Genomic DNA, 27,856 nt, shown 5'->3' on the forward strand with positions numbered 1-27,856 from the left:
TTGTGTTGAGGTAGATATCTTCTGTTTCAATTTGTTGATACTTTTTTGTCAGGAAGGGATGTTGAATTTTGTCAAATGCCTTTTTTGTGTCTGTTGAAATGATCATGTGGCTTTTGTCCTTCTCTTAACCTGTGTCACTTTTATTCATTTGTATATATTAAATCATCCTTTCATCTCTGGGGTGAATCCCACTTTAGTATACTGAATGATATTTTTAATGTATTTTTGAATTTGGTTTGCTAGTATCTTTTTGAGAGTTTTCACATCTATATGTTTTAGGGATATTGGCCTGTAGTTTGCTTTTTCTCTGCTGTGTCCTTCTTTGGTTTTGGAATCACAATAATGCTGGCTTTGTGAAATGAGTTTAGAATTGTTTCTTCCTCTTTATTTTTTTGGAATAGTTTGAAGAGCATTGGTATTAGTTCTTTAAATGTTTGGTAGAGTACAGCAGTTAAGTCATCCGGTCCTGAGCTTTTCTTTGAAGGCTTCTATTACAGATTCAGTTTTCACACTTGTTATTGGTTTGTTCAATTGTGTGTGTGCACGTGTGTGTGTGTGTGTGTGTATGTGTGTAGAGATAGGGCCTCGCTCTGTCACTCAGGTTGGAGTGCAGTGGTGCGATTTTGACTCACTGCAGCCCCGACTTCCTGGGCTCAGGCAATCCCCATGCCTCAGCCCCCCAGGTAGCTGGTGCTACATTTGTGCACCACCATATTTGGCTAATTTTTGTAGAGATGGGGTTTTTCCATGTTGTCCAGGCTGCTCTCAAACTCCTGAGCTCAGGCACTCCACCCATCTTGGCCTCCCAAAGTGCTAGGATTACAGGCATGAGTGACCATGCCTGATCCCATTTTTTAACTGATAATTTATGTGGGTAAATTGTATGTGTCTAGGAATTTATGCACTTTTTTCTGTTATCAATTTGTCGGCATATAGTTGCTCATAATAGTCTCTTATGATGTTTTGTATTTCTGTGATATCAGTAGTAATGTCCTCTTTTTTGACTCTGATTTTGAGTCTTCTCTCTTTTTTTCTTAGTCTAACTAAAAATGCTTGTTGATTTTCATTGACCCATTGGTTATTAGGAGCATGTTGTTTTGTTTCCATGTATTTTTACAATTTCCTAAATTTTTCTTGATTTCTAGTTTTATATGATTGTGGTCATAAAAGTTACTTGATATGATCTCTATCTTCCTAAATCTCTTAAGACTTATTTTGTGACCTAACATATCCTTGAGAATTTTGCATGGGCAGTTGTGAAGAATGTGTATTCTGTAGCTGTTGGATAGAATGTCCTGTAAATGTTAGGTCCATTTGGTCTATGGTGCAATTTTAGTCCAATGGTTTTTTATTTTTTGTCTAGATGATCTGTTCATTGTTGAAAGTGAGGTCTTAGAATCCCCTACTATTACTATATTGCAGTGTCTGTTTCCTTGTAGATCTAATAATATATGCTTTTTATATTTTGGTGCTCTTCTGTTGGGTGCATCTATATTTACAGTTGTTATATCTCTTTTTTGAATTTACTCCTTTAGCGTTAATATAATGAGCTCCATAGTTTTTAAAAAGTATTTGTGGCTAAAAATCTATTTTATTTTATATAATATGGTTATTCCTGTTCACTTCTGGTTTTTATTTATAAGGAATATCTTTTTCCATCTCTTTTCAGTCCATTTGTCTTTAATGAGTAGGCAGCATATAGTAGGGTCTTGTTTATTGATTCAGCCACACTATATCTTTTAATTGGAGAATGATATGGTTTAACCATGTCCCCACACAAATCTCATCTTAAATTGTAATCCCCATAATCCCTGTGTGTCATGGGAGGGACCCAGTGACAGGTAATTGAATCATGGGGTTGGTTTTCTCATGCTATTCTCATAATAGCAAGCGAGTTCTCATGAGAGCTGATGGTTTTATAAGCTTCTGGCATTTCCCCTGCTGGCACTTACTCTCTCTCTTTTCTTTATATATTACCCAGTCTAAGGTGTTTTCTCATAGCATAGTGAGAACAGACTAGTACAGTAAATTGGTACCAGGAGTGGAGCATTGCTATAAGATACCCAAGAACGTGGAAGCAACTTTGGAACTGGGTAATGGGCGGAGGTTGGAACAGTTTGGAGGACTCAGAAGACAGGAACATGTGGGAAAGTTTGGACCTTCCTAGAGACTTGTTGAATGACTTTGACCAAAATGCTCATAGTGATATGGACAATGAAGTCCAGGCTGAGGTGGTCTCAGATGGAGATGAAAAACTTTTTGGGAACTGAAGCAAATGTCACTCTGGCTCTGCTTTAGTAAAGAGACTGGTGGCTTTTTGCCCCTGCCCTAGAGAACTGTGGAACTTTGAACTTGAGGGAGATGATTTAGGGTATGTGGCAGGAGAAATTTCTAAACAGCAAAGGATTCAAGAGGAAGCAGAGCATAAAAGTCTGGAACATTTGCAATCTGACGATACAATAGAAAACAAAAACTCATTTTCTGGGGAGAAATTCAAGCCAGCTATGGAAAGTTGTATAATGAAGAACCAAACACTAATTGCCAAGACAATGGGGAAAATATCTCCAGGGCATGTCAGAGAGACCTTCATGGCAGCCCCTCCCATCATAGACCCGGAGGCCTAGGAAAGACAAATGGTTTTTTGGGCCAGGTCTAGGGCCCCCCTGCTGTGTGCAGCATTGAGATTTGGTGCCCTGCATTCCACCTGCTCCAGCGTGGCTAAAAGGGGTTAAGGTACAGCTCAGACTGTTGCTTCAGAGGGTGCAAGCCACAAGCCTTGGCAGCTTCCACATGGTTTGGGCCTGTGGGTGCACAGAAAAAAAAGAATTGAGGTTTGGAAACCTCTGCCTAGATTTCAGAGGCTATATGATAATAGATGGATGTTCAGGAAGAAGTCTGCTATAGGATTGGAGCTCTCAGGGAGATCCTCTGCTAGGGCAGTGTAGAAGGGAAATATGGGGTCCTAGCCCCCACAGAGAGTCCCTACTGGGGCACTGCCTAGTGGAGCTGTGAAAAAAAGGCCACCATCCTCCAGACCCCAGAATGGTCGATCCACCAACAGCTTGCACCATGCTTCTGGAAAAGCCACAGACACAGAAAAACAGCTGTGAAAGCAGCCAGGAGAGGGGAGTTGTACCCTGCAAAACCACAGAGGCAGAGCTGCCCAGGGCCATGGGAGTCTGTCTCTTGCAGCAGCATGGCTTAGATTTGAGACATGAAGTCAAAGGAGATCGTTTTGGAATTTTAATGACTGCCCTATTGGATTTTGGACTTGCATGGGGCCTATAACCCCTTTGTTTTGGCCAATTTCTCCCATTTACAATGGGTATATTAGCCAATGTCTGTACCCCCATTGTATCTAGGAAGTAACTAACTTGCTTTTGGTTTTAAATGCTCATAGGCAGAAGGGATTTGCCTTGTCTCACATGAGACTTTGGTCTTGGACTTTTGGGTAATGCTGGAATGACTTAAGACTTTGGGGGACTGTTGAGAAGGCATGATTGTGTTTTGAAATGTGAGGACATGAGATTTTGGAGGGGCCAGGGACAGAATGATATGGTTTGGCAGTGTCTTTACACAAATCTCATCTTGAATTGTAATCCCCATAATCCCCACGTGTTATTTGAGGGACCCAGTTGGAGGCAATTGAATAATGGGAGCAGGTTTCCCCATGCTGTTCTGATGATAGTGAGTGAGTTCTCATATGATCTGATGGTTTTATAAGCATCTGGCATTTCCCCTGCTGGCACTCATTCTCTCTCCTGCTGTCCTGTGAAGAGGTGCCTTTGGTCATGATTGTAAATTTCCTGAGGCCTCCCGAGCCAGGCAGAGATGCATGTCAATTAAAACTCTTTTCTTTGTAAATTACCCAGTCTCAGGTATTTCCTTGTAGCAATGTGAGAACAAACTAATACAGAGAATTTAATCCATTAATATTTAAGGTTATCAATATGTAAGGACTTCAGCCATTTTGCTAAATGTTTTCTGGTTTTTTTTAGATCTTTGGTCTTTTCTTCTCTTGTTTAAATCTGGTTTGGTTGTTTCAGTGTTGCCAAGCCTTGTTTACTTTTTTTTTCTTATTTGTGTATCTGTTGTAATTTCTTTGTTTTCACCATAGGGCTAACATAAAGAATCCTGTAGTTGTAATAGAGTATTTTAAACTGATAACGTAACTTTGGTTGCATAATACTACTACATGCCTTTCTCTCTCCCATTTGTGTTTTTGTTATCTTGATATACATCTTTGTGTATGATGGGTTCCTTAGCCACTATTTGTAGCTGCTGTTTTTTTCACCATTTTGACTTTAAATCTTCATACTAAAGAATTGAAAGATTTACATAGCATGATTAGAGCAATTCAGTATTCTTAGTTTGTTATAAATTAACATCTACTGGTGGGTTTTATACTTTCATGTGCTTTTATGATCGTTTTTTGTTAGGCCACTCTAGTAGTGACGAATTACCTCAGCTTTTAATTATCTGGAAAGGTCTTTATTTCTCCTTCATTTCTGGAGGATAGCTTTTGCTGGATATTACATTGTTGACTGAATTTTTTTTTTTTTCTTCTCAGTACTTTCTCATCCTATTCTCTGCTGACCTGCAAGGTTTCTGCTGTGAAGTATGACTGTCTAGTGGGGATTCCCTTATATGTGACTTCAAATTTTTCTCTTGCAGCTTTTAGAATTCTATCTTTGTCCTTGACTTTTGATAGTTTTATTGAAATGTGGAACTTTTGGGGTTGAATATAACTGGGACCTTTTGAGTTTCTTGGTTCTGGATATTCATATCTCTCCCAAGACTTGGGAAGTTTTCAGCTATTATTTTGTGAAATAGATTTTCTGTGACATTCTCTGTCTCTTCTCCCTTTTGCACTCATGTAGTGCAAATATTTTTTCACTTAATGGTGTACCATAAGACCCATAGGCTTTCTTCATTCTTTTTTTCCTCTTATTTTTCTTGGACTGGGTTATTTCAAAAGACCTGACTTCAAGTTCAGAGACTCTTTTTTTGTGCTTGTCCTAGTCTGTTTTTGAAGCACTCAATTGTATTTTTTAGTTTATTTTCAATAAAGTAACATCGTATAAGAGAGATCAGACTATCGTACATAATATTTACTAAAATGTAATATTCTTATTAAATAAGTACTTTTTAGTCTTTTGATTATACTTATAGATATTGGTGGAAAACTAACCATTTAGTTATATAATCCTGTTTTTAAATGTCTAAATTAAAAATGAAACTAATCTTCTACATTCTTATACATTTAATTCTAGTATGAATATGCGAAATACAAATAATTTTTTCTTCTCCATATCTTGGTGGAAGAGTTACTTTTATAGAATTCGAAGTTACTTTTTACATTTACATAGGGTGAAGATTGCTTCTTTTGAGACAGTCTAGCTCTGTTGCCCAGGCTGGAGTGCAGTGGCAAAATCTCAGCTCATTACATCCTCCACCTCCTGGGTTCAAGAGATTCTCATGCCTCAGCCTTCCAGTTAGCTGGGATTACAGGCATGTGCCACCACACTTGGCTAATTTTTGTATTTTTAGTAGAAACAGGGTTTCACCATGTTGGCCCAGCTGGTCTCGAACTCCTGGCCTCATGTGATTCCTCCAGCCTTGGCCTCCCAAAGTAATGGGATTACAGGTGTGAGCCACCATGCCAGGCTGAAGGCTGCTTTTTACATTTTCTTGCAAAGATGTGCACATGCAGTCCAAAAAGTTATTTTAACTCCATTAATACTGAGCATAAACTTTTAAAAAAAAATTTGATCCAAATATTTATAATTGTCATTGAGAATTGTACATCTCTGTCCCGATTTTACCCTACTGTCTCCCAAATCCCTTCATTTCACACAGGCAACAGAGCATATTTATGAGCCTTATTTATTAGTGGCATGCTAGAAGTCACTTTGCTCTTTCATTTTCTTGTGATAATTTATCATATATATTTAAAGTTCTCTGCTCTGAGTTCGAACATTGTAGGACTGGCTGCCTTACTTTGCTCTGATTAAGAAAAGAGCTCTTACCATTTGTTTAAAGAGAAATCAATTCACTTACTCAAAATGAGCTAATTAGGGTAAGCCCTTGGGAGGCTGCAAATAGAGAGTAGATTTTCAGGCCACTGTGATGGCTGGGACTGCTTAGATACTTTAGGTTTTTAATTTCAGGAGGTTAAAATCAAATATCGTTTAGAGATTGCTTATAATGCTTACATTTGCATCTCACTGAAATAATAACAATCAGTGGTGTCTGGCTCAGAGAGAGTAACCTCTAATTCCAAGGCAATTCCAAAATATTATTTTAAAATGTTTCTCTTTGTGCAATAAACATTTCTAAGGATTCTTACATCTGACAATATCTTCATTTCATCTTCACGTTTCTCTAGTAGACTGATAGTATAGCTGCAGATCAATTTTTAGCTTTCCAATTGTTTTCCTATAACTCTTAGAAAATAATACTCATTGGTCTTTTATTGAAAAAATTAACCTGATTCTTATTTCTTTTACAGTGACTATTTCTTTCCTTCAGAGTATTCTTTGTCTCTGATATTAAGACTTGGGAAGTTTTCAGCTATTATTTTGTGAAACAGATTTTCTGTGACCTTCTCTGTCTCTTCTCCTTCTTGCACTCATAATATGTTCAAGTGTATGTTTTTGTTTTTGTTTGCATCTATTCTGTTTGATGCTTTAAAGCCAACCTTTCCACCTATTCCTGGTAACTCAAAGGAATCCAGCTGGATTGCGTGCTATGGTATATTAGGTTCGCTGCTGCCTATGTCTAGTTGTTGATATTGCTCTTTTTTAGCTCTGAAATAGTGACACAGTGGATAATGATGCAATCAAGACAATGTGAAAAGAAAAGTTTGCAACCAAAATCTCTCTCTAGTCTGGTTTGCCCCAGCCATGGCAGTTACCATGTTCTCTCCTCCCACTTACAAGTGCCCCAACACTTTCTTTCTTCCAGATGTTTCCGACTCCTGTTGTGCCATCTTCTGTGTTCAGTATCATTTTGTCAAACACAAGATTTGGAAGTGGGAGATAGTTTTCCATTTTGTGTATAAACCAGGGTAACTTTTAAAACTCCATTTTAATTTGTTTGTAAAATAAAGTTTTCCAAAATTTTTATATTACATTCATAATAGCCAAAATTTATCAAATATTTTCCTCTTCATTCTGCTATAATTTTCCCCCTCCTGTTTTCTTCCCAAAGCCATTACCATGATGGAGGCTTCTATTCCTTGTTGACTAAGGCAGAAAACTCCAAATTTTGACTCTTACTTCCTTTCAAATCATCCTTTATTAATATAACGTTTGTTTTTCTAAGGAAAATCTTTTTTTCCTCCTCCATAACTTGGTTCTGTAGCCAGCCTTACTCCTAAGCTGCTTCTATAGTAAAGCAGATCTTATTGTTGCATGAACAAACTGTGACAGATGCTGTGAGGACTTTCTAAATGCTCTTTCCTTCTCCTGGAATCTCCTAGCTATGCTTAACCGGTAAAAACCAAGTAATGTTCCAGCGTGTTCCAGAAGCCCTCTCAGTTGTTACTGATTTCCCCTTCTGTATTTCTAGTACCAATATATAACCTAAATAATAATTTCCATAAAAGTTATGTTTTAAACTAGGCAAGTTAAGATCTGGCACTTGAATAAAAAGGAATTCTCTTATTTGGGGGAGAATTTTAAAGTTTATACATATAAATGATTCCAATGAAAGAACTTAAGGCTACATTTTAGTTTTAGAGTTTGTCATCATTTTTATCAGGTTATAGTTAATTACTAGCTAAACTTAATAGAATAATTACACTTTAGCAAAAATAAGTCAATTTATGATGAAAGTAAAGAGCAGCGAGTCATACAGGTTCTAATCTTTTCCCATTAAGTATTTACAGGAATTTAGCTGAATCATTTCTGTAACTGACTAAACAGTCGCGATAACTCACTACCTTTGGACTGGTCTGAATCACTTCTGAAGTTTTTCTTAGGTTTCTCATGGGTAAAGAACATAATAACCTCTTCCCTCTCTAGTCATTTGTTTTCTCATTTGTTCATTTATTTATTAAATATCTGTTGAGGGACTACTATGCAATAGGTACTATATTAGATGCTAGTGATTTACACTAGAAATTATGCTAAAGATGATACCAATACACACATAAAAAAGAGAACAGGTATTACAATCTTCTTTGGGAGCCCAGAAGAGGGAATGATTAATTCTGCTGACAGGAAAGTCAGGGAAGACTTTTTTTTTTGGAGGTTACGTGATGAGGAATTTTTTTTGTTTTTTTGAGATGGAGTCTCCCTCTGTCACCCAGGCTGGAGTACAGTGGTGTGATCTCAGCTCACTGGAACCTCTGCCTCTCAGGCTCAAGCAGTCCTTCCAACCTCAGCCTCTCTAGTAGCTGGGACCACAGGTGCACGGCACCAGCCTGGCTAATCTTTTGAATTTTTGGTAGAGATGGGGTTTCACCTTGTTACCCAGTCTGGTCTCAAACTCCTGAGCTCAGGCGATCCACCTGCCTCAGCCTCCCAAAGTGCTGGGATTCCAGACCTGAGCTAACATGCCCAGCCAAGGAATTCTTTAGACAAAAAAAGGTGGAATGGAAAAGGAAATACCTGACATGTTTGTTATTCTAACCTAGCCAGTAGAACTAGGTTGGAAAGGGGTTAATATCATGCTGGAGTGCTTATGCTTTATCCTTTAGACAAGGAGGATATAACAGAACTAATAAGAAGTGGGCATGGAGGTAATATAAAAGGTTTGTGTTTTATAGAGGCAAAATTGATGAGGATGTAAATAGTAGATTAGATTAAGAAGATTGAGGCCTAAAAACCAGTTAAGAAGTTATAATGTTCTAAGAGCAAGGTGGGTGGGGACTTTAGTATTGTGGCAGTGTGAATATAAACTAAGAAGAGTACAAAGATGCTTCAAAAGTAGAATCAGTCTTCACAGAAATCCTATATGGATCTAATAACAAACAGATGTGATCACAGTTTTTGAAACGTGGACTCTTCATAGATTAAATATTATCCTTATTTCTTTAAGGATTTGTGCATTTATAAAAGCTTGGCATAACAAGCTCTAGTAGTGTTTATGACACTGCCATAGTCAATATCTTTTATTTATTTATTATTTATTTATTTATTTATTTATTTGAAACGGAGTCTTGCTCTGTCACCTGGACTGGAGTACAATGGCGCAATCTCGGCTCCCTGCAACCTCCGCCTCCCGGGTTCAAGCAATTCTCTGCCTCAGCCTCCAGAGTAGCTGGGATTACAGGCACCTGCCACCACAACCGGCTAATTTTTGTATTTTTAGTAGAGATGGTGTTTCATCATCTTGGCCAAGCTGGTCTTGAACCTCGTGATCCACCCGCCTCGGCCTCCCAAAGTGGTGGGATTACAGGCATGAGCCACCGTGCCCAATCTTTTATTAATTTAGACGTTCATGCTTGAAGATTAAGACTGTGTCTTTAAATTTGTAGTGATGTTAGTGACTATATTTTTTGGTAAAATATATATTTAAATATATAACTTTTAACATGACTTTGTGTTAATGGTTAACTCATTATTGTGTAAACTGTTCAAATACGCAATTTAACATCTTTTTGTGTAATTTTTCCTGGTATTCTGAAAAATTCAGTAAGTTTGAAAACAATCATTTGAAAAGCAAAATACTGAAAAGTATAACACCCAAAGAATCTAATCTTCTTTAGTATTCTCCATGTATGCTTTTGAAAGGTCAGTTCTTGCTTTAAAATTTTTATTACATACCAGCTACCACCCAGCAATTTTTAATACCTGGTTGATGGTGATATCTATTGAGAATTACTGACATTCTAACCAATTTACATCTACTTTATATAGCTTCAGAACTCCCATTAATTCTCATTTAAATTACCCATATAAGAGGTGCACATAAAACAATCTCTTTTGGGCTGGTAGAATTTGTTGAGAGAAAAATAGGTGATAGACTTTTTTCTGAACAAGAGTTGAACCAGTAACTATATTTTTGTCCAGAATATTCCCTAGATTTATGTATCTGCTAAATTAAACTTGTAGATTTGGAATAGCTTAATTTCTAAAGAATATGCTGAAGTTAAATAAAATTAAGAAAGTAAAAATAGTACCTTCTTCTGTTGTCGAACTAAAAATATCTTTAAAATTGATAATTTCTTCCTCTCAGAGTCTTGTCCAATTTTCTTTACTATTAATCAAGGTCAGTCATAAAATGATTGCTATATACTATTTTTTAAAACTTTGTGGTAGAATACTTATTTGTAATACATACCTTTGTTGGATGAAAGCATTTCTCAGTTGTGCTTAGAGCTTTCTTTTTGCTAACACTTCTGAAACTCCACAAACAAATTCACTGTTTTGTATGTCCCAGGTGAAAGAGTTCCCTTTGAATTTAGTTCTTAGTAAAACTTTATCTATGCCCCTCCTCCTAAACTGATGTTTCATTCCTTTTGATAATAAAAATTATGTCATTTACTTACAGAGTTTCAGTCAACAAAGTAGAACAAATACTAGGTATTTTAATGGATAATTTAATACAGAGAATTGGTAACATATTGGAGAGCTGGAAAAGCAAAAAGGGAAGAGTAGAATAACTGAGATAATTGCAGGAAGCAGCTACCTCACCTAGAGCTATAGGAACAAAGGGAATCAAAGAGTCTGAGGTAATCTGAATGTAGAATTGGAGAAAGACCCCTCGGAGCCAGACTTAGACCTCTGAGGAAAGAGTGCTGCTATTCAGAAGTACTGATGTGTTTGAGGGGGGATCCTTTGACTGATGCTGAGGGTGCCAAAATAAGCTGGACACTGGAGCCAACTGCTGTTGTTGGAAGGATACTGAAAAGAATCTCAAGTGAACAGGAAGAAGGAAGTTTCTTTTCCTCTATTCCAGCTTCCCATTCTTCTGTAGAAATCCAACTGGCAGAACCTAACAGGATATCATCTGTAAAGGAGAACTTCCGTTTGCAGTTAGCCCCAGCTTCACAAACATATATGCTATGCTGAGAGACAATACCTCCTACATAATAAAATATGCCTTTTCATTTGCACATCCTTTAATTTTATTGGGTTTTTTCTCAATGTTTTGCTTCTTGATTTGGGTGGCTAGTTTGGTCATTCTTTCTCCTTTTAAATATCTTTTTTTTTTTGAGACGGAGTCTCACTTTGTCTCCCAGGCTAGAGTGCAGTGGCGCAATTTTCACTCACTGCAAGCTCCGCCTCCCGGGTTCACACCATTCTCCTGCCTCAGCCTTCCAAGTAGCTGGGACCACAGACGCCCGCCACTACGCCCGGCTAATTTTTTTGTATTTTTAGTAGAGATGGGGTTTCACCGTGTTAGCCAGGATGGTCTTGATCTCTTGACCTCGTGATCCGCCCGCCTCAGGCTCCCAACGTGCTGGGATTACAGGCGTGAGCCACTGCACCCGGCCTCTCCTTTTAAAAATCTTAATGAAAGCACTGAAGGCTATATTACTGAGCACTATTTTAACTATAACCCACAGCTTGATAGGTATGTTTTCATTATTGTTCAGTTTTAAATATTTTCTAAATTTCATTGTAACTTCATCTTCTGTGCTCCATTTTTTTACTCATTCTTTTCTTTTTTTTTTTATTATACTTTAAGTTCTAGGGTACATGTGCATAACGTGCAGGTTTGTTACATATGTATACTTGTGTCATGTTGCTGTGCTGCACCCATCAACTCGTCAGCACCCATCAACTCGTCATTTACATCAGGTATAACTCCCAATGCAATCCCTCCCCCCTCCCCCCTCCCCATGATAGGCCCCGGTGCTTGATGTTCCCCTTCCCGAGTCCAAGTGATCTCATTGTTCAGTTCCCACCTATGAGTGAGAACATGCGGTGTTTGGTTTTCTGTTCTTGTAATAGTTTGCTAAGAATGATGGTTTCCAGCTGCATCCATGTCCCTACAAAGGACACAAACTCATCCTTTTTTATGGCTGCATAGTATTCCATGGTGTATATGTGCCACATTTTCTTAATCCAGTCTGTCACTGATGGACATTTGGGTTGATTCCAAGTCTTTGGTATTGTGAATAGTGCCGCAATAAACATACGTGTGCATGTGTCTTTATAGCAGCATGATTTATAATCCTTTGGGTATATACCCAGTAATGGGATGGCTGGGTCATATGGTACATCTAGTTCTAGATCCTTGAGGAATCGCCATACTGTTTTCCATAATGGTTGAACTAGTTTACAATCCCACCAACAGTGTAAAAGTGTTCCTATTTCTCCACATCCTCTCCAGCACCTGTTGTTTCCTGACTTTTGAATGATCGCCATTCTAACTGATGTGAGATGGTATCTCATTGTGGTTTTGATTTGCATTTCTCTGATGACCAGTGATGATGAGCATTTTTTCATGTGTCTGTTGGCTGTATGAATGTCTTCTTTTGAGAAATGTCTGTTCATATCCTTTGCCCACTTTTGGATGGGGTTGTTTGTTTTTTTCTTGTAAATTTGTTTGAGTTCTTTGTAGGTTCTGGATATTAGCCCTTTGTCAGATGAGTAGATTGCAAAAATTTTCTCCCATGCCTGTTCACTCTGATGGTAGTTTCTTTTGCTGTGCAGAAGCTCTTTAGTTTAATGAGATCCCATTTGTCAATTTTGGCTTTTGCTGCCGTTGCTTTTGGTGTTTTAGACATGAAGTCTTTTCCCATGCCTATGTCCTGAATGGTACTACCTAGGTTTTCCTCTAGGGTTTTTATGGTATTAGGTCTAACATTTAAGTCTCTAATCCATCTTGAATTAATTTTCGTATAAGGAGTAAGGAAAGGATCCAGTTTCAGCTTTCTACTTATGGCTAGCCAATTTTCCCAGCATCATTTATTAAATAGGGACAGAGAGCCAAATCATGAATGAACTTCCATTCACAATAGCTTCAAAGAGAATAAAATACCTAGGAATCCAACTTACAAGGGATGTAAAGGACCTCTTCGAGGAGAACTACAAACCACTGCTCAGTGAAATAAAAGAGGACACAAACAAATGGAAGAACATACCATGCTCATGGATAGGAAGAATCAATATCATGAAAATGGCCATACTGCCCAAGGTTATTTATAGATTCAATACCATCCCCATCAAGCTACCAATGAGTTTCTTCACAGAATTGGAAAAAACTGCTTTAAAGTTCATATGGAACCAAAAAAGAGCCCGCATCTCCAAGACAATCCTAAGTCAAAAGAACAAAGCTGGAGGCATCACGCTACCTGACTTCAAACTATACTACAAGGCTACAGTAACCAAAGCAGCATGGTACTGGTACCAAAACAGAGATATAGACCAATGGAACAGAACAGAGTCCTCAGAAATAATACCACACATCTACAGCCATCTGATCTTTGACAAACCTGAGAGAAACAAGAAATGGGGAAAGGATTCCCTATTTTTACTCATTCTTTATCTTGATTACCTTTTAGATATAGATTTCTATTATGTATAACTACATTATGACTAGAGAATATGGTCTTATGACAGTAATCTTTTGAAATTTGTTGGGATTTGTTTTATGGCTCACTATGCAATAACATTTTGTTATGTTTGAAAAGAATGAATATTCTGCTATTGTTGACTGCTGTCCTCCCATTTTATCCTTTAGTGTAAAATATTTTAATTCAAAGCTTATACTATTACACATACACAAAATGGTATTTTGTTCATTTGTTTTATACAGGTTCGGAATGTTGTCTCTTCTTGATATATTGAATATTTATCATCGTAAAGTGATTCTCTTTATTGCTTATGTTTTTCCTATTTTTCTGATATTGATAAATGTATATCAATTTTCTTTTGGTTATTTTTTGCTAGATATATCCTAATTTATACTTTTAATGTTAACTTTCTCAAGTTCTTATGGGTGCCTCTTATAAAGAGCCTATAGCTGGATTATGCCTGATCTATAACTGGAATATTTAGTCTATTTACATTAATTTGGATTAATTATACATTTTATATTTTTTCTACTTTTTTTTTTTTTTACTTCTTATCTTCCTTTGGACTGATTATTTTCCATGTTTCTTTTTCCTAGTTTACAACTTATATGCATTTTTCACTTTTTAGTTGGTATTCTATATATTGTTTGTACATACATAGTTTATCAAAATTTAACTGAGTATATTTGCGTAGCTCCCAGAGAGTTCAAGAAGCTTAGTATATTGTACTCAATTCCCACTTTATATGCAGTTATAATTTTATATTTTAGTCCCTCTTTCTTGTTGTTGTTGTCATCATGTACATAATACTTATTTGGTGTTGTCGTAATGCTTATTTGGATTTGCCCCATGTTTATCACTCGTGTTGTTCTTTATTTCTTCCTGCATCTCAGGCATTCTGTTTGGTTTCATTTTGCATCTTCTTGTAGTGTAGAAAGTATCTTTTGATTGTAAACTCTTGAGTTCTTATGTATCTGAAAATGCCTTTAATTTGCCCTCTGTCTTAAAGGATATGTTATTCTGTATTAACATCTAATGTCTCATTATAGTGAAGGGAGAGTTGAGGTAGAATTCTATCTTTTCTGGTTTCTGTTGTTGAGAAGTCAATTTTTGCTTCTTTGATCTATCTTTTCTTGCTGCTTTTAAGAGCTCTTTACTTTGATTTTTGGCAGTTATACTTTGTTGATATTGAGTATGGAATTGTGTTCTTTTTCTCTTTAATTCCTTTTTTTTAAAGAATTTGTAAGATTTAATGGGCTTTTTGAATTTTTATTGGTGGTGTTGATCAGTACTATCAACGTCTGAGTTATTCTTTAAATTTTGACTGCTTCACTATCTCTCTTCTCTGGAACTCTGATTGGATATATATTAGACCTTTTTCTCTCTGTTCATCATGTGTCTTATTTCTCATATTTCCCATCTTTTTTTTTTTTACATGATACATTCTGAATTAATTCTACAAAACTGTCTTCCAGTTCACTCATTGTTTTTTCAGCTGAATCTGATCTGTCAAAATGTTACATTCTTAGTGTTTCTGTGTAAAAAATCCCAGTCTTATGACTCTTCATCTACCATAGAATTAAATTTGTGACCATTTGCCTGGTTTATTGGTCTGATCAGAAAGGAGAATAAAACTTATATTAGCTTCCAGAAAAGGGCAAAAGGGCCTAAATTCCTATATTAAATCCAGAGTCCTTGAGGGACTATAGCATTATCTCCTTAAATATTTACATATCAAAAGGAATAAAGCTCTAAAAATTGGAATCATCTCTAGGTCATCTGGCTCCCGGAGAGATTGTATTTATGTACCACAGTGTCGTTTAGATTTCAGTCACATTACATTTCCTAGACATACCCTTTCAAAGGAAAGAAGACAGCTGCCTTCTTCCTCTTTATAAACTGAGAAAAACAATTTTCTCTACCCCTTGTACCCAGCCAGTGGAAGATCTGTCTACTTGAATAGGATAATTCATCTGGTTTTCATGTGGCTGCCCGAGAAATAAGACCTGGGACAAGAAGGTAGGGGCAACACACTTAGGTACTGTGAAAGAATTAATAAGAAATTGGTGATCTAGAATACCTCTATTCACATTCAAGACGAGGTAAATAAAGATGAAGATTAAAAACTCAACACTTAGCTTTCTGAATAATCATGCCTTACTTCTGAACTCACAGTTACATTTGGGTGCATTTAAGAATATGCTTTAATGTGTTGTTCAACATTTTTAGTTGTTTTCAGCAGTAGCTAGCCCTACTTGAAATAGAAGCTGAGATAATCTTTTTATTTTGAGCAACTGTGAAATAAGTCATATGTGTATTAAATGATGATGCTTTGTTTGTAGACTTCCTTTTTTAGTTCAGTGGTGATGTTATGTGCTGTTGGAATTACTGTTTTCTCATTGAGTCTGTACAGTAGCTGTTGAAATGCTAACTCTTCCTTTTAGCCATAAAGTTATGAACCAACTGGCTTACTCTTTGAGAGCAGTTGGGCTCTTCTCATACTTTAAAACACCACACACACACACACACACACACACACACACACAAAGTATTTTGGGCTATCTTATTGACTTTCTAAGAATCAGTCATGCACATAAAGCACACCAAAAGGCATTTCATGGAAAAATATACATCATTTGATTTTTTAGGTGGGCATGGAAGAAAAGATAAACTTTTTAATGTAAGTCAATTTTGAAAAAAAAAAAAGTCTTCCTATTGGTTTCCTTTAAGCAGGTACAAAAATCTCAAATGTATGATTTTCTATGTTATTATTCATAACCTACCCTTCTCTCACACGCTTATATTCCTGAAACTCTTTTTTTTTTTTTTTTCTTTTTTTTTTTTTTTGGAAACAGAGTTTAACTCTTGTCGCCCAGGCTGGAGTGCAATGGTGCAATCTCAGCTCACTGCAACCTCCATCTCCCAGGTTCAAGTGATTCTCCTGCCTCAGCCTCCTGAGTAGCTGGGATTACAGGTGTGCACCACCATGCCCAGCTAATTTTTGTATTTTTAGTAGTGACAGGGTTTCACCATGTTGGCCAGGTTGCTCTCGAACTCCTGACCTCAGGTGACCCACCCATCTCCGCCTCCCAAAGTGCTGGGATTACAGGCGTGAGCCACAGCGCCCAGCCAAAACTTAAAATGTAACAAAATAACTTTTTTTTTTGTACTGAAAGGCATATGCCTGACACATAGTCAGTGCTCCATGAAAATTAGCCATTCTTCCTCTTAAATATTATGGTCTATGTTAGGCCTCTTAATGTGAGATTTTATTGTTCTCTATTATTCTACTAGGTTGCCTCTTTACTTGATAGCTTCACAGAGCAGAATCATTCCTCAGGCCAAATTATGGAGCAGATATCATATTAAAAATACTTTCCTAGAAATAAAAATTTTTATTAATGTGCCATCTTTTCTATTAATAGACTACTTTTAAAAATAATTTGCTTTAAAATTATTTGCTAATTTCATATGCCTTGAGAGTTTCATAGTTTTTATTAAAATGGCAAAATGACAATTACTTTTGCACCAACCTTATTTCAAACAAAAGTTCCTTTGTATTAGTGCTCTGTAGGTTCCTCCTGATTTTTCTTTTAGAAATACATAATAGCTTATAGCATTAGCTTCCATGTCTCAGATCTTTCAGAATACTCATGTATTAGTCCATTTGCACGCTACTGATAACGACACACCGGGACTGGGCAATTTACAAAAGAAAGAGTTTTAATGGACTTACGGTTCCACATGGCTGGGGAGGCCTCACAATCATGGCGGAAGGCAAGGAGGAGTAAGTCACTTTTCACGTGGATGCGGACAGGCAAAGAGAGAGAGCTTGTGCAGGGGAACTCCTTTTTATAAGACCATCAGATTTCGTGAGACTTATTCACTATCACGAGTACAGCATGGGAAAAACCTACCCCCATTATTCAATTACCTCCCACTGGGTCCCTCCCACAACACGTGGGAATTCAAGATGAGATTTGGGTGAGGACACAGCCAAACCATATCAACTCCCCTTCTCTTTCAGCCTTGGCTTTACTAATTTCCTGTGTTTTTGCCTTTTATTTCAGCTCTTCAACACTTCTGATTTAAACAATTTGTTGGGTATTTATTATATACTTTCCCTGGTTGAATTCTGATTGCTCATTTAAATAACATATCTTTAGGCCGGGCGCGGTGGCTCAAGCCTGTAATCCCAGCACTTTGGGAGGCCGAGACGGGCGGACCACGAAGTCAGGAGATCGAGACCATCCTGGCTAACACGGTGAAACCCCGTCTCTACTAAAAAAAATACAAAAAACTAGCCGGGCGAGGTGGCGGGCGCCTGTAGTCCCAGCTACTTGGGAGGCTGAGGCAGGAGAATGGCGTAAACCCGGGAGGCGGAGCTTGCAGTGAGCTGAGATCCGGCCACTGCACTCCAGCCTGGGCGACAGAGTGAGACTCCGTCTCAAAATAAATAAATAAATAAATAAATAAATAAATAAATAAATAAATAAATAACATATCTTTAATTGCAACTAAAACATGACTGTTTGGGTTTTATCTGATCCACTTGATAATCTGGTATGAAAAGGAATGTGCATCTCCGAATCTGTAGGTTCCACATCTGCAAATTCAACTAACCACAGATGGAAAATATTCTGAAATAAAAAACACAATACAGTATAACAACTACTTACATAATGCTTACTTACATTGTATTGGGTGTTATAAGTAACGCAGAGATTATTTAAAGTATACAGGATTATGTGTGCAGTTTATGTGCAAATACTACCCCATTTTATATAAAGGATTTGAGCATCCGTGGATTTTGGTATTGAGGGAAGCTCAATACCAAGAGGAGGATAGGGAAGGGAATAAAAAAGGAAAGAAAATAGCATTATGAGTTTGGTGAGTTTAAAGAGTTGAAAGATTATAGAATTTCTGGCCACTCATTTTACAGGATAGCCATCTGCCTTACTGTACCAAAAGCCAGTTATTAGTGGACAAACAGAGCTAATACAAAGGAGCTTTTGTTTGAAATAAGGTCGGTGGAAAAGTAATTGCGACGTGGATACTCTCTGCTATGGGAGAAGGGGGAAATCCAATCCCCTGAGGTATGACTATAGTTGTTACTAGGTATAAAAGGTTTAGAAATCTAAGCTTTGTCCACTAATAACTGGCTTTTGGTATAGTGAGGCAGCCAGCTATCCTATGAAATGGGTGGCCAGAAATTCTATAATCTTTCAACTCATTGAACTCACCAAACTCATAATGCTATTTTCTTTCCTTTTTTATTCCCTTCCCTACCCTCCTCTTTACACAGTTTTGCCAGAAATCTACTTGTGGATTTAATTTAATGCAGATATGTACATAATGTACAGATATGCAGATATGGGCATAATTTAATGCAGATATGTAATATTTTGACCTGATTGTAGATGCTTGGGAAAGTTGTCTGTTGAACTTGCATTAATCAGTTAAGATATTTTATATTGCAAGTAATTGGAAAACTCAGCTCAAACTGACTTATGTGAAAAATGGAAATTTGTGGTGTATGTGACTGAAAAGGTGTTAAAATGGTTTTTTTCATAGCTGATTTCAAGGAACTTGAAAGAATGTCATGAGGACACAGTGATTTCTATATAAATATATATTTCTTATGTATTATATATATATCCTCATATATAATATATATTCTGAAAGATCTGATGAGCTGAAATATATACATATGGATGATCATGTATATTACATATCATTGTATCACTGATATACATATATATCATGTATATTTATATATGTACAAACACACAGTTTGTTCTCTATGTTAGCACCATTTTTCATACAACCTTTCTTTATTATCACAGAATTATTGCAGCTATTCTCTAACTTATGATCCCTCAGGTTCAAGTCTAGTAGAAAGAAACAGTTACCTATTTTTCAGAATACCCAGCAGAATTCTTACCACATTTCATTATCTCTGTTTGGTCATGCTGCCATCCCTGAACCAGTCCCTGTGGTCAGGAGAATGGAACACTCTCATTAGTTAAGCCCCAATTCAAGTTACAAATTAATTTGTGGAACTGAGTTGAATCAACTCTTCCAGAACTATGTGGACTAAGATGTGGGAAAGGCTTCTGCCCAGATGTTAAGAAATGATTATCTAAAGAGGAATGAAGCGTTACTTGAGGGCAAGGGTAGAATTTCCATTACATGGAAGTGAAGGTATTTCTCCCTTTTCTGTAACCCTTACAGAGCCACTCCAACTTTGTTTTTACTTCTAATTGCCTTTTTTGCTTTTTAAAGTGACTGTTCATCAAGTCTTTTGTTATCTTTATCTTCCTTATCATAGAAAACATACATTGAACCAAGACATGATCATATTATCTGGAAAAAAATACCTTTATCCATTTGTTGATTATTGTTTTCTAAGCTATGGATAAATATACACAGCAGAGGCTACATTTTACATCTTACGAATTTCATTGAGTCACATATCTGAGGACTCTGATGTTATCTAGACTCTATATCAATCCCTGTAACACCTTGCACAAGCGATAATCTAGTTGAGAGGTTGGCAAACTGCAGCTCAGGAATAGGCCAAATCCAGCCTGCTGCTAGTTTTTGTAAATACAGTTCTATTAAAACCCAGTTGTGCCTATTTGTTTGTGTTGTCTGTGACTATTTTCATCCTACAACAGCAGAATTGAGTCCTTGCAACAGAGACCTTATGGCCCACAAAGCCTGACATGTTTACTGTCTGGACTTTTACAGAAAAACATGCTAAACTCTTGTCTAGCCATTGCTTGAGTGTACTCTGGTGACAAAAATTCTTTCTGAGAGAGAATCATTTCTAAAAGCTCAATTATCAACAAACAAAAATAATACTACTTTCACGTGTCATCCATTCACTTAGGTCTAAAATAGTATCCCACCTAGGAAATTATTTCAGTTAAAACACAAACAACCTGGTTTCACACCTAAATTGTATCAAATTAGACACATTTTTCTTGCCTAAAAGATTTTCCTTAAGAGTTAAGTTTTAAAATATTGATAACCTGTATACACACACGCACCATGGAGTACCACTCAGCCATAAAAAAGAACGAAATTATGTCTTCTGTAACAATGTGGATGGAGCTGGAGGCCATTATTCTCAGTGAAATAACTCAGAAACAAAGTCAAATATCACATGCTCTGACTTATAAATGGGAGCTAAACAATGGGTACCCATGGACATACAAAGTGGAATAATAGATATGGGGCACTGTAAAAGGTAGGAGGTGGGTAAGGGTTGAAAAAATACCTGAATAGTGAACATTGTACTTCATAAGTGATGAGTACTTTAAAAGCGTGGACTTCACCACTATGCATTATATACATGTAAGAAACCTGCACTTGTATCCTCTAAATCAATAAAAATAGAGAAAGAGACAGAATGAGAGAAAGAAAGGCAGACAGAAAGGAATTAAGAAAAGAAAACCTTATTCCCTCCTAGCAGCTCCATGATCAGATAATGATTTTGTCTGTATACACTGAGCTTTTTAAGGACAAGATGAACTTTAAAATGTCAGAAGCAAGCCTTCAAAAATATACAATTCAATCAATTGTACTTACTCATTAAAAAATCCCTAGTAATCAATTGAGTAAACATATGGCTGTCACTTGCTAGTTTCATCAAAAAGCATACTGCATAGTTGTTGCAACATACTCATTTTGTGATTGTTAGCTGTATTTGAATTGTAAATATTGACTTTATTTTCAAGACTATGTAACATACAATTTAACATGTTGCTACTGCATAAATATGCTCCATTCGTCTTTTGAGAATGCTTAAAGCAGCTGTATTTATTTTTAGAATTGAGTTATTTTCAGCTTGGATATTGTGGGGATTGCTAAATCAACCTTTTAAAAAGTTTAGGCTGGACATGGTGGCTCATGCCTGTAATCCTAGCATTTTGGGAGGTCAAGACAGGTTGATTACTTGAGTGTCGGAGTTTGAGACCAGACTGGGCAACATGGCAAAACCCTTTCTCTACAAAAAAACAAAAACAAAAATTAGCTGGGTGTGGTGACGGGTGCCTGTATTCCTAGCTACTCAGGAGGCTGAGGTGGGAGGATCTCCTGAGTCCAGGAGGTCGAGGCTGCAGTGAGCCACTCCAGCCTTGGTGACAGAGTAAGACACTCTCAAAAAAAAGTAAATAAAAAATAAAATGTTTAATACATTTAACTACCTATTTTCTCAGATTGTAGATAAATGGAATCTTGCTTCAATGATCTAAGTTTGAGTGTTTTTGTTCTATTAAGTGACAGTGCAAACAGTGCTATCAACCTAATAAAATGGATTAAAATCCACAAAATATACTTTGAAACAAACTAAATTAGTACTTGTTAATCTTGCTTAGTATATGATTGATAAATATTTAAATAACACATATTATTTACTTCTAGGAACCCTGTTTTAATATAAAGGATTACAGAAGGTCTATAACTCAAATTTTATTTGAATTTTATTACTTAGTTGATTTAGGATGGAGATGTGCTAAATATTACTTATTGCATGCTCTGACAAGTAGTTAATTCTAATTAATTTTTTATAATATTAGACTTTTTTCCCCCTCTGGATTCAGTATGTGTGTATCTCAAAAATGATTTCAGAGTATTAATAATGTAAATATAGCAGTGATAGGAATAAAAATGTCAATATTTAAGCTCATAGGCTGAATCTGCTTTTAGGAATGATTTTATGCTAATAAAATTTACTTAATGTTGATTTATTTAATGGCAATAACCATGGTAGGTTAAATTACTTATTATGCTACATAGATGAAAAAGCAACAGTGCCACCATAGACTCATCAATGTGGCAACTAGTAAAATGAGGAGAAGGGATCCTTAATGAAGGTTGTAAGCAGAATACATAGAGAAAATTAAGATAATGAGTAGTAGGTAAGAGAATAGCACTTTCCACAATTATTTCTTGGCAGCTCTTTGACACTTTTAGGATATTTTTGAAAGTGATCTTTTTCTTTTAATTATTGAAAGTGATTTTTTTCTCTTAATCACAAGCTATTTTGAAACAAATGGTATTCCTTCAGTTTTTCTTAAGAAACCCCAGAACTGTCATATATCACAGCCTCTGTTAAAGTATATATATAGAAATAAATACTAAGATATAATGTTCAGTGATCTTGAGCACAAGATTTTGTTTTTGGTTTTACTCTGGTTTGGTGTTGTAATTTTCAAATTGAAATAAATGCCCATTCACATTTTATTTTAAAACCGTGATCTCTTCTGCTCTCTTTGTAGTGGTTGAGTAGTATTGCAGCTGTTCTGATCTCTTTGCATTGACTTACAAGATGCCATTTTTTCTATTTTCTTTTCTTACCATACTATTACTTAATGTGGTTTCCCTTTCACTATCCCTAATTCTTATTTCCCACATTCTTTTTTCTTTTTTGAGATGGAGTCTCACTCTGTCGTCCAGGCTGGAGTGCAGTGGCATGATCTTGGCTCACTGCAACCTCTCCTGGGTTCCAGCAATTCTCCTGCCTCAGCCTCTTGAGTAGCTGTGGTTATAGGTGCATGCCACCATATTCGGCTAATTTTTTTTTTTTTTTTTTTTTTTTTTTTTTTGTATTTTTAGTAGAGGCGGGGTTTCACCATGTTGACCAGACTGGTCTCAAATTCCTTACCTCAAATGCTGCACCTGCGTCGGCCCCCTCAAAGTGCTGGGATTGCAGACGCGAGCCACCGTGCCTGGTCCACACACCACTTTAAATGTTGATGAACTCCAGAATTCCCTTCCTGTGTATTTGCTGACTTAATACTTTTGACCATTTATAAAATAAAAGCATTTCAAAACAATTTTTAAAACAGAATAGAACAAAGGGTTTAAATAAGTTTCAAAGCGTTTTATATATCAGTGATCTGTGTTACTATTCAGTAAATATTATAACATTTTTCTTTTAGAATTCAAACCTGATACATCAGAAAGTGCCTCCTCCTAATGATCGACAAGGATCTCCAATATTATCATTCATCATTCTTGAACAATTTAATGCTATTCGTTTAGTACAAAGTGTTCACCAGTCTCTTGCTGCTCTCAGCAAAGTCATCAGAGGAACTACTTTACTGAGTTCAGAAGTACAAAAATTGGCAAGTGCTTTATTAAACCAAAAGGTAAGTGAGTACTAACTGTATGTATTTTTATTTCATTTTTATAAGTGACTTATCCATCACACATATATTTGTTAGGAATATATAGTTAATAGTAGCAGAAGACCCAAGTCACACTGGCTTAAGCCATATAAAAATTAATTGGCTGATGTAACTGAAGAATCCAGTGGTATCTAGCATTATGCCAGCTTATGTAAGAACTTAAATTGTCATTAGGGCGTCAGCTTACGTAGTTGACTAGTAGCTATCTAGTGTTGTGTATATGATGAAATCTATATTGATTTCACTTTGGGGCAGGTCCCCTATACATGAGCTTGAGTTTTATATTCTGAGCTCCAAGTCCAACAGAAAGAACACCTGTTTTCTAGTAATGCACACAAAAATCTTAGGATTTGCTTTGATTAAAACCAGTTGGCTCATGTGTCATGCCTATTCCCATACTAGTTCAGTGGGCAGTGTATGCAAAGCTCTCACTGACCACAGCTTCCACCAAATGCCTCTTCTTAGAGCTGGGGATGGATTTATCTTTGCCTGTAACCCATATACCGAGAGTAGGAAAACGATGGTTACCAGTGAAAAGTCTAGATACTTTTAGAAGAAGGGGAAATCAACACTTCTTGTGCTGAAAAATTGGACCTTTTTAAATGATAGTAAAATCCATGTATTTTATAGCTATTTGATAGAAACAAAAATATGGGATGTTCTGCATAGATTTATTTTAGCTGTTTGGAGAATAGAAACTTTGCAGAAGTTGGTATCTGGAAAATACTTCACTGGAGTACTATAGGAATTAAGTTTTCTTCCCCCCCGCCTTGCTGTTTATACTCAATATAGGCAGTCCTCTGATAGTTAACCTAAAAGTCCTCTCTGTTTATATTCTGTTTGAATATAAAATAATAGCCTTCCTGGAACTTCCTACATTCATATATATAGTAACATTAAAATATCCAGTGCTTTTCTACATATAAAGAAAGGTCTACTCTGGCATCCTTATCTTCTTTTTTACCTTGAAAAATAATCTGTTTTGCATTACTTTTTCTTTGCGCATAGATCACCATTTCTGTTAATCAACTGTGATTATGAAAATACTATAGTTTTGATTTGTACCATAGATTATAACTAATTTGTTTTTAATTTGGGGTAGATATATTGCAGTCATGGAAAATTCTTGGCACAGTGAAGGAACCAGTTGGAAAGGATTCTAAACTTTCTAAGAACTTTACTTAATTAACTCATTTAATCACCACAATAATATTCTGAGTGACATACTATTATCTCTATTTTACTGTGATGAATTTGAGGCAGTGGGGTGTTACATAACCAGAGTCACACAGCAGAGAGTTCCAAAATCACGATTTGAATCTGGGTATGTCCTGTTGTGATAATAAATGTAAATGCTTCAAATTTATATATCAAAATATAAATGCCCTTGAGAATAAATTTCTTTATCCAACTATATGCTGTAGAGAACAAAATGTATCAGTAAGACAAATTACTGTTGAATTAGAAGAGAAAATAATAACATAGGAAGATGACATGCAGAAGAGAACAGTAAGTCTAGTAGGACTGGTACACAATGAAGTATAATTGGGATTGGATTAGATTTTGAGGTCTTTAAAGCCAAAGAAAGGGACTTGGATTAAATGGTGTAGGCAATAATTATATTTATATATAGAAATAATATAGCAAAATGGCTAAGAATGTGGCCTCTAGAATATGTCTGCCTGTTTGAGTTCTATTCTACCACGTAGCAACTGTGTAACCTTGGGTAGGTTAATTAAGCATCTCTAAACTTCGCTTTTCTCGTTGTAAAATGAGGGTAATAATGGTACCTACCTCCTGGGATTATTACAAGAATTAAAACATCAGTAAAGTGCTTGGCACATAGCAAGCACCCTACAAATGTTGTTCTTGTTATTGTTATTTTAGGATAATTTTACTATGAAAAGCTCTTCAAGTATTTATCTGGTATCATTGTGCAAAATAAGTTTATAGAAATAGGAATACCATGTAGGTTACTGTAATTCTTATCTCAGGAAGAGGTAGTTAAGTTAGGGCCTGGAATAAGATATTTCAAGATGGTTCTATGTGATATTAATAAAAAATGTAAGAGGTAATTGGTAACCCATCAGAGATAGTGAAGAGGTAAGAGATGCCCCATCAGAGATAGTGAAGGAGGTTTCAAAATATTCTGAGATTTATAGGAGGGTGAAGTAAATACCTGAAGTAATTGTGATGGATAGTGCTTGAATTATCTGTTTTTAACTACCTTCTATTAGGCTGTGGTGAGCTCAAGTAATTGAAACTCCTGATGCAAGTAATACAGATGTATTCAGGAGGGGTACTTCTAAGGTGTTGAGGGGAAAAATGCCTGTTGAGGGTCAGTGTCCTCCTAATTCTGATATAGGAGCTAGACTAGAGTGGTAAAATGTCCAGAAAAAACCAGCACAGAATACTTCTGAGATAATAAATGGGATTATTCCATATCGGAGGCCTTTTTGGACAATGGTCGTATGGTGGCCTTGAAATGTACTTTCTTGGATAATATCACATCATCAATGGTATACAGTTAGTGTATTGGTTAATAGGCCTAGGGTTAAAAGAGTTGTAGAGTTGAAGTGAAATCACATGGCCAGGCCCGATGTTATTAGAAGAGCTGAGAGAGCCTCTGTTAATGGTCAGGGGGTGGGGTTGACTATATGGTGTACATGCGTTTGGTGGGTCATTACGTATTGTCATGTAGATAGAGGCTTAAGGGCAAGAGTGAATTCGAGAATGGTTAGTAGGATTAAATTAATGAAAGCAATTGAAGCTGTGGGAAGACTAATAGTTGATAGTACTAGTGTGGCTCCTCCGATTAAGTATATCAGTAGGTGGCCGGCTGTAATATTGGCTGTTAATCGTTCAACTAGTGCTATCAGTTGAATGAATAGGCTAATAGTCTCAATGATTACCAATATAGGAATAAGTGGTATGGGTCTGCCTTGTGGTAAAAAGTGGGCTAAGGAGATTTTCTCTTTTAAACCGGAAGCCTGTAATGACTGTGCCTGCTCATAAGGGGACTGCTATCCCTAAATTTATTGATAATTGGGTAATTGGTGTAAATGAATGGGGTAGAAGCCCAAGGAGATTGGTCGAGGCAATGAAGAAAATTAGGGATATCAGTATTAGGGATCAGGTTTGTCCTTTAATGTTACGAGCAATTATTATTTGTTTTAGTACAAGTTGAACTATTCATTGTTGAATGGAGATCAGTCAATTACTAATTAGATGATTGGAGGTTAAATAGTACGGTGGGAAATAAAATGGTTAATACTACTGTGGGTAGACCTAGAAATGTCAGGGTAATAAAAGAGGTGAATAAATTTTCATTCATTTTAATTCTCAAGAGGTTAAATGTTCTTGCGTTTTGATTATTTTTTGTGTAGGGAGTGTGTAATAAATGACATTTGATAGTTTTAACTGAATAATATAGAATAAAGTTATGATAATTGACAAGATAACAATAGATCATGTGGAAGTAATCTAGTCGAGGCATTCACTGCAGAGAGGTGCAGACCTCTCAATCTTTAACTTAAAAGGTTAAAGCTAAGTAACTTTACAGTGATATTATAGTGTGGTTGTGGATCAGGTTTCGAAATTTTTTAAGGGAATTGATTCTAGGACAATAGGTATAAAACTGTGGTTAGACCCACAAATTTTTGAGCACTGTCCATAGTAGAGGCCTGGTCATGTAGCAGTCAAGGTAGTTTAAGCGTTCAGGAATTGCATCTCTTTTGATGCCTAATGAGGGAATAGTTCATGAGTATAGGACGTCTTTTGGTAAGACTAATATACAGATGGGTATCTCTATTGGGAGAACTGTTAGGTTATCAACTGCAAGGAGTCAAAGCTCTCCTGGCTTTAAGTCTGCTGTTGGGGTTACATAAGAATCAAAGCCTAACTCTTCATATTCTGTACACTCATAGCTTCAGTATCAGTGGTGACCAATTGTTTTGATGGTAATAGAAGGGTTGTGAACCTCATCTGTTATATATAGAATACGTAGGGATGGAAGAGCAATTAAAATTAAGATAATGGCAGGTAGGATAGTTCAGACAGTCTCGATTTCTTGGGCATCTATGGTTTAAGTATGAATTGATTTTGTTGTGAGTATTAGGGAAATAATATATAGGACCAGGGAACTAATTAGGAAAATAATTATAAGAGTGTGGTTATGGAAAGT

The 27,856-nt window shown here is 36.3% G+C and overlaps 1 protein-coding gene across 3 annotated transcripts in view; it reads left to right on the plus strand.

Annotated features, from left to right (window-relative positions):
* The window catches only part of DYNC2H1 (dynein cytoplasmic 2 heavy chain 1), a 370,568-nt gene that overhangs the window by 261,061 nt on the left and 81,651 nt on the right, over positions 1 to 27,856 (plus strand). For all 3 annotated transcript variants that reach the window (XM_073020665.1, XM_073020669.1, XM_008020676.3), the window contains one exon: positions 23,425 to 23,634. In XM_073020665.1, the coding sequence (XP_072876766.1) occupies positions 23,425 to 23,634 (210 nt within the window). The remainder of the gene's footprint in view (positions 1 to 23,424; positions 23,635 to 27,856) is intronic.

Source organism: Chlorocebus sabaeus, chromosome 1 (assembly GCF_047675955.1).
Source record: "Chlorocebus sabaeus isolate Y175 chromosome 1, mChlSab1.0.hap1, whole genome shotgun sequence".
NCBI classification, from domain to species: domain Eukaryota; kingdom Metazoa; phylum Chordata; class Mammalia; order Primates; family Cercopithecidae; genus Chlorocebus; species Chlorocebus sabaeus.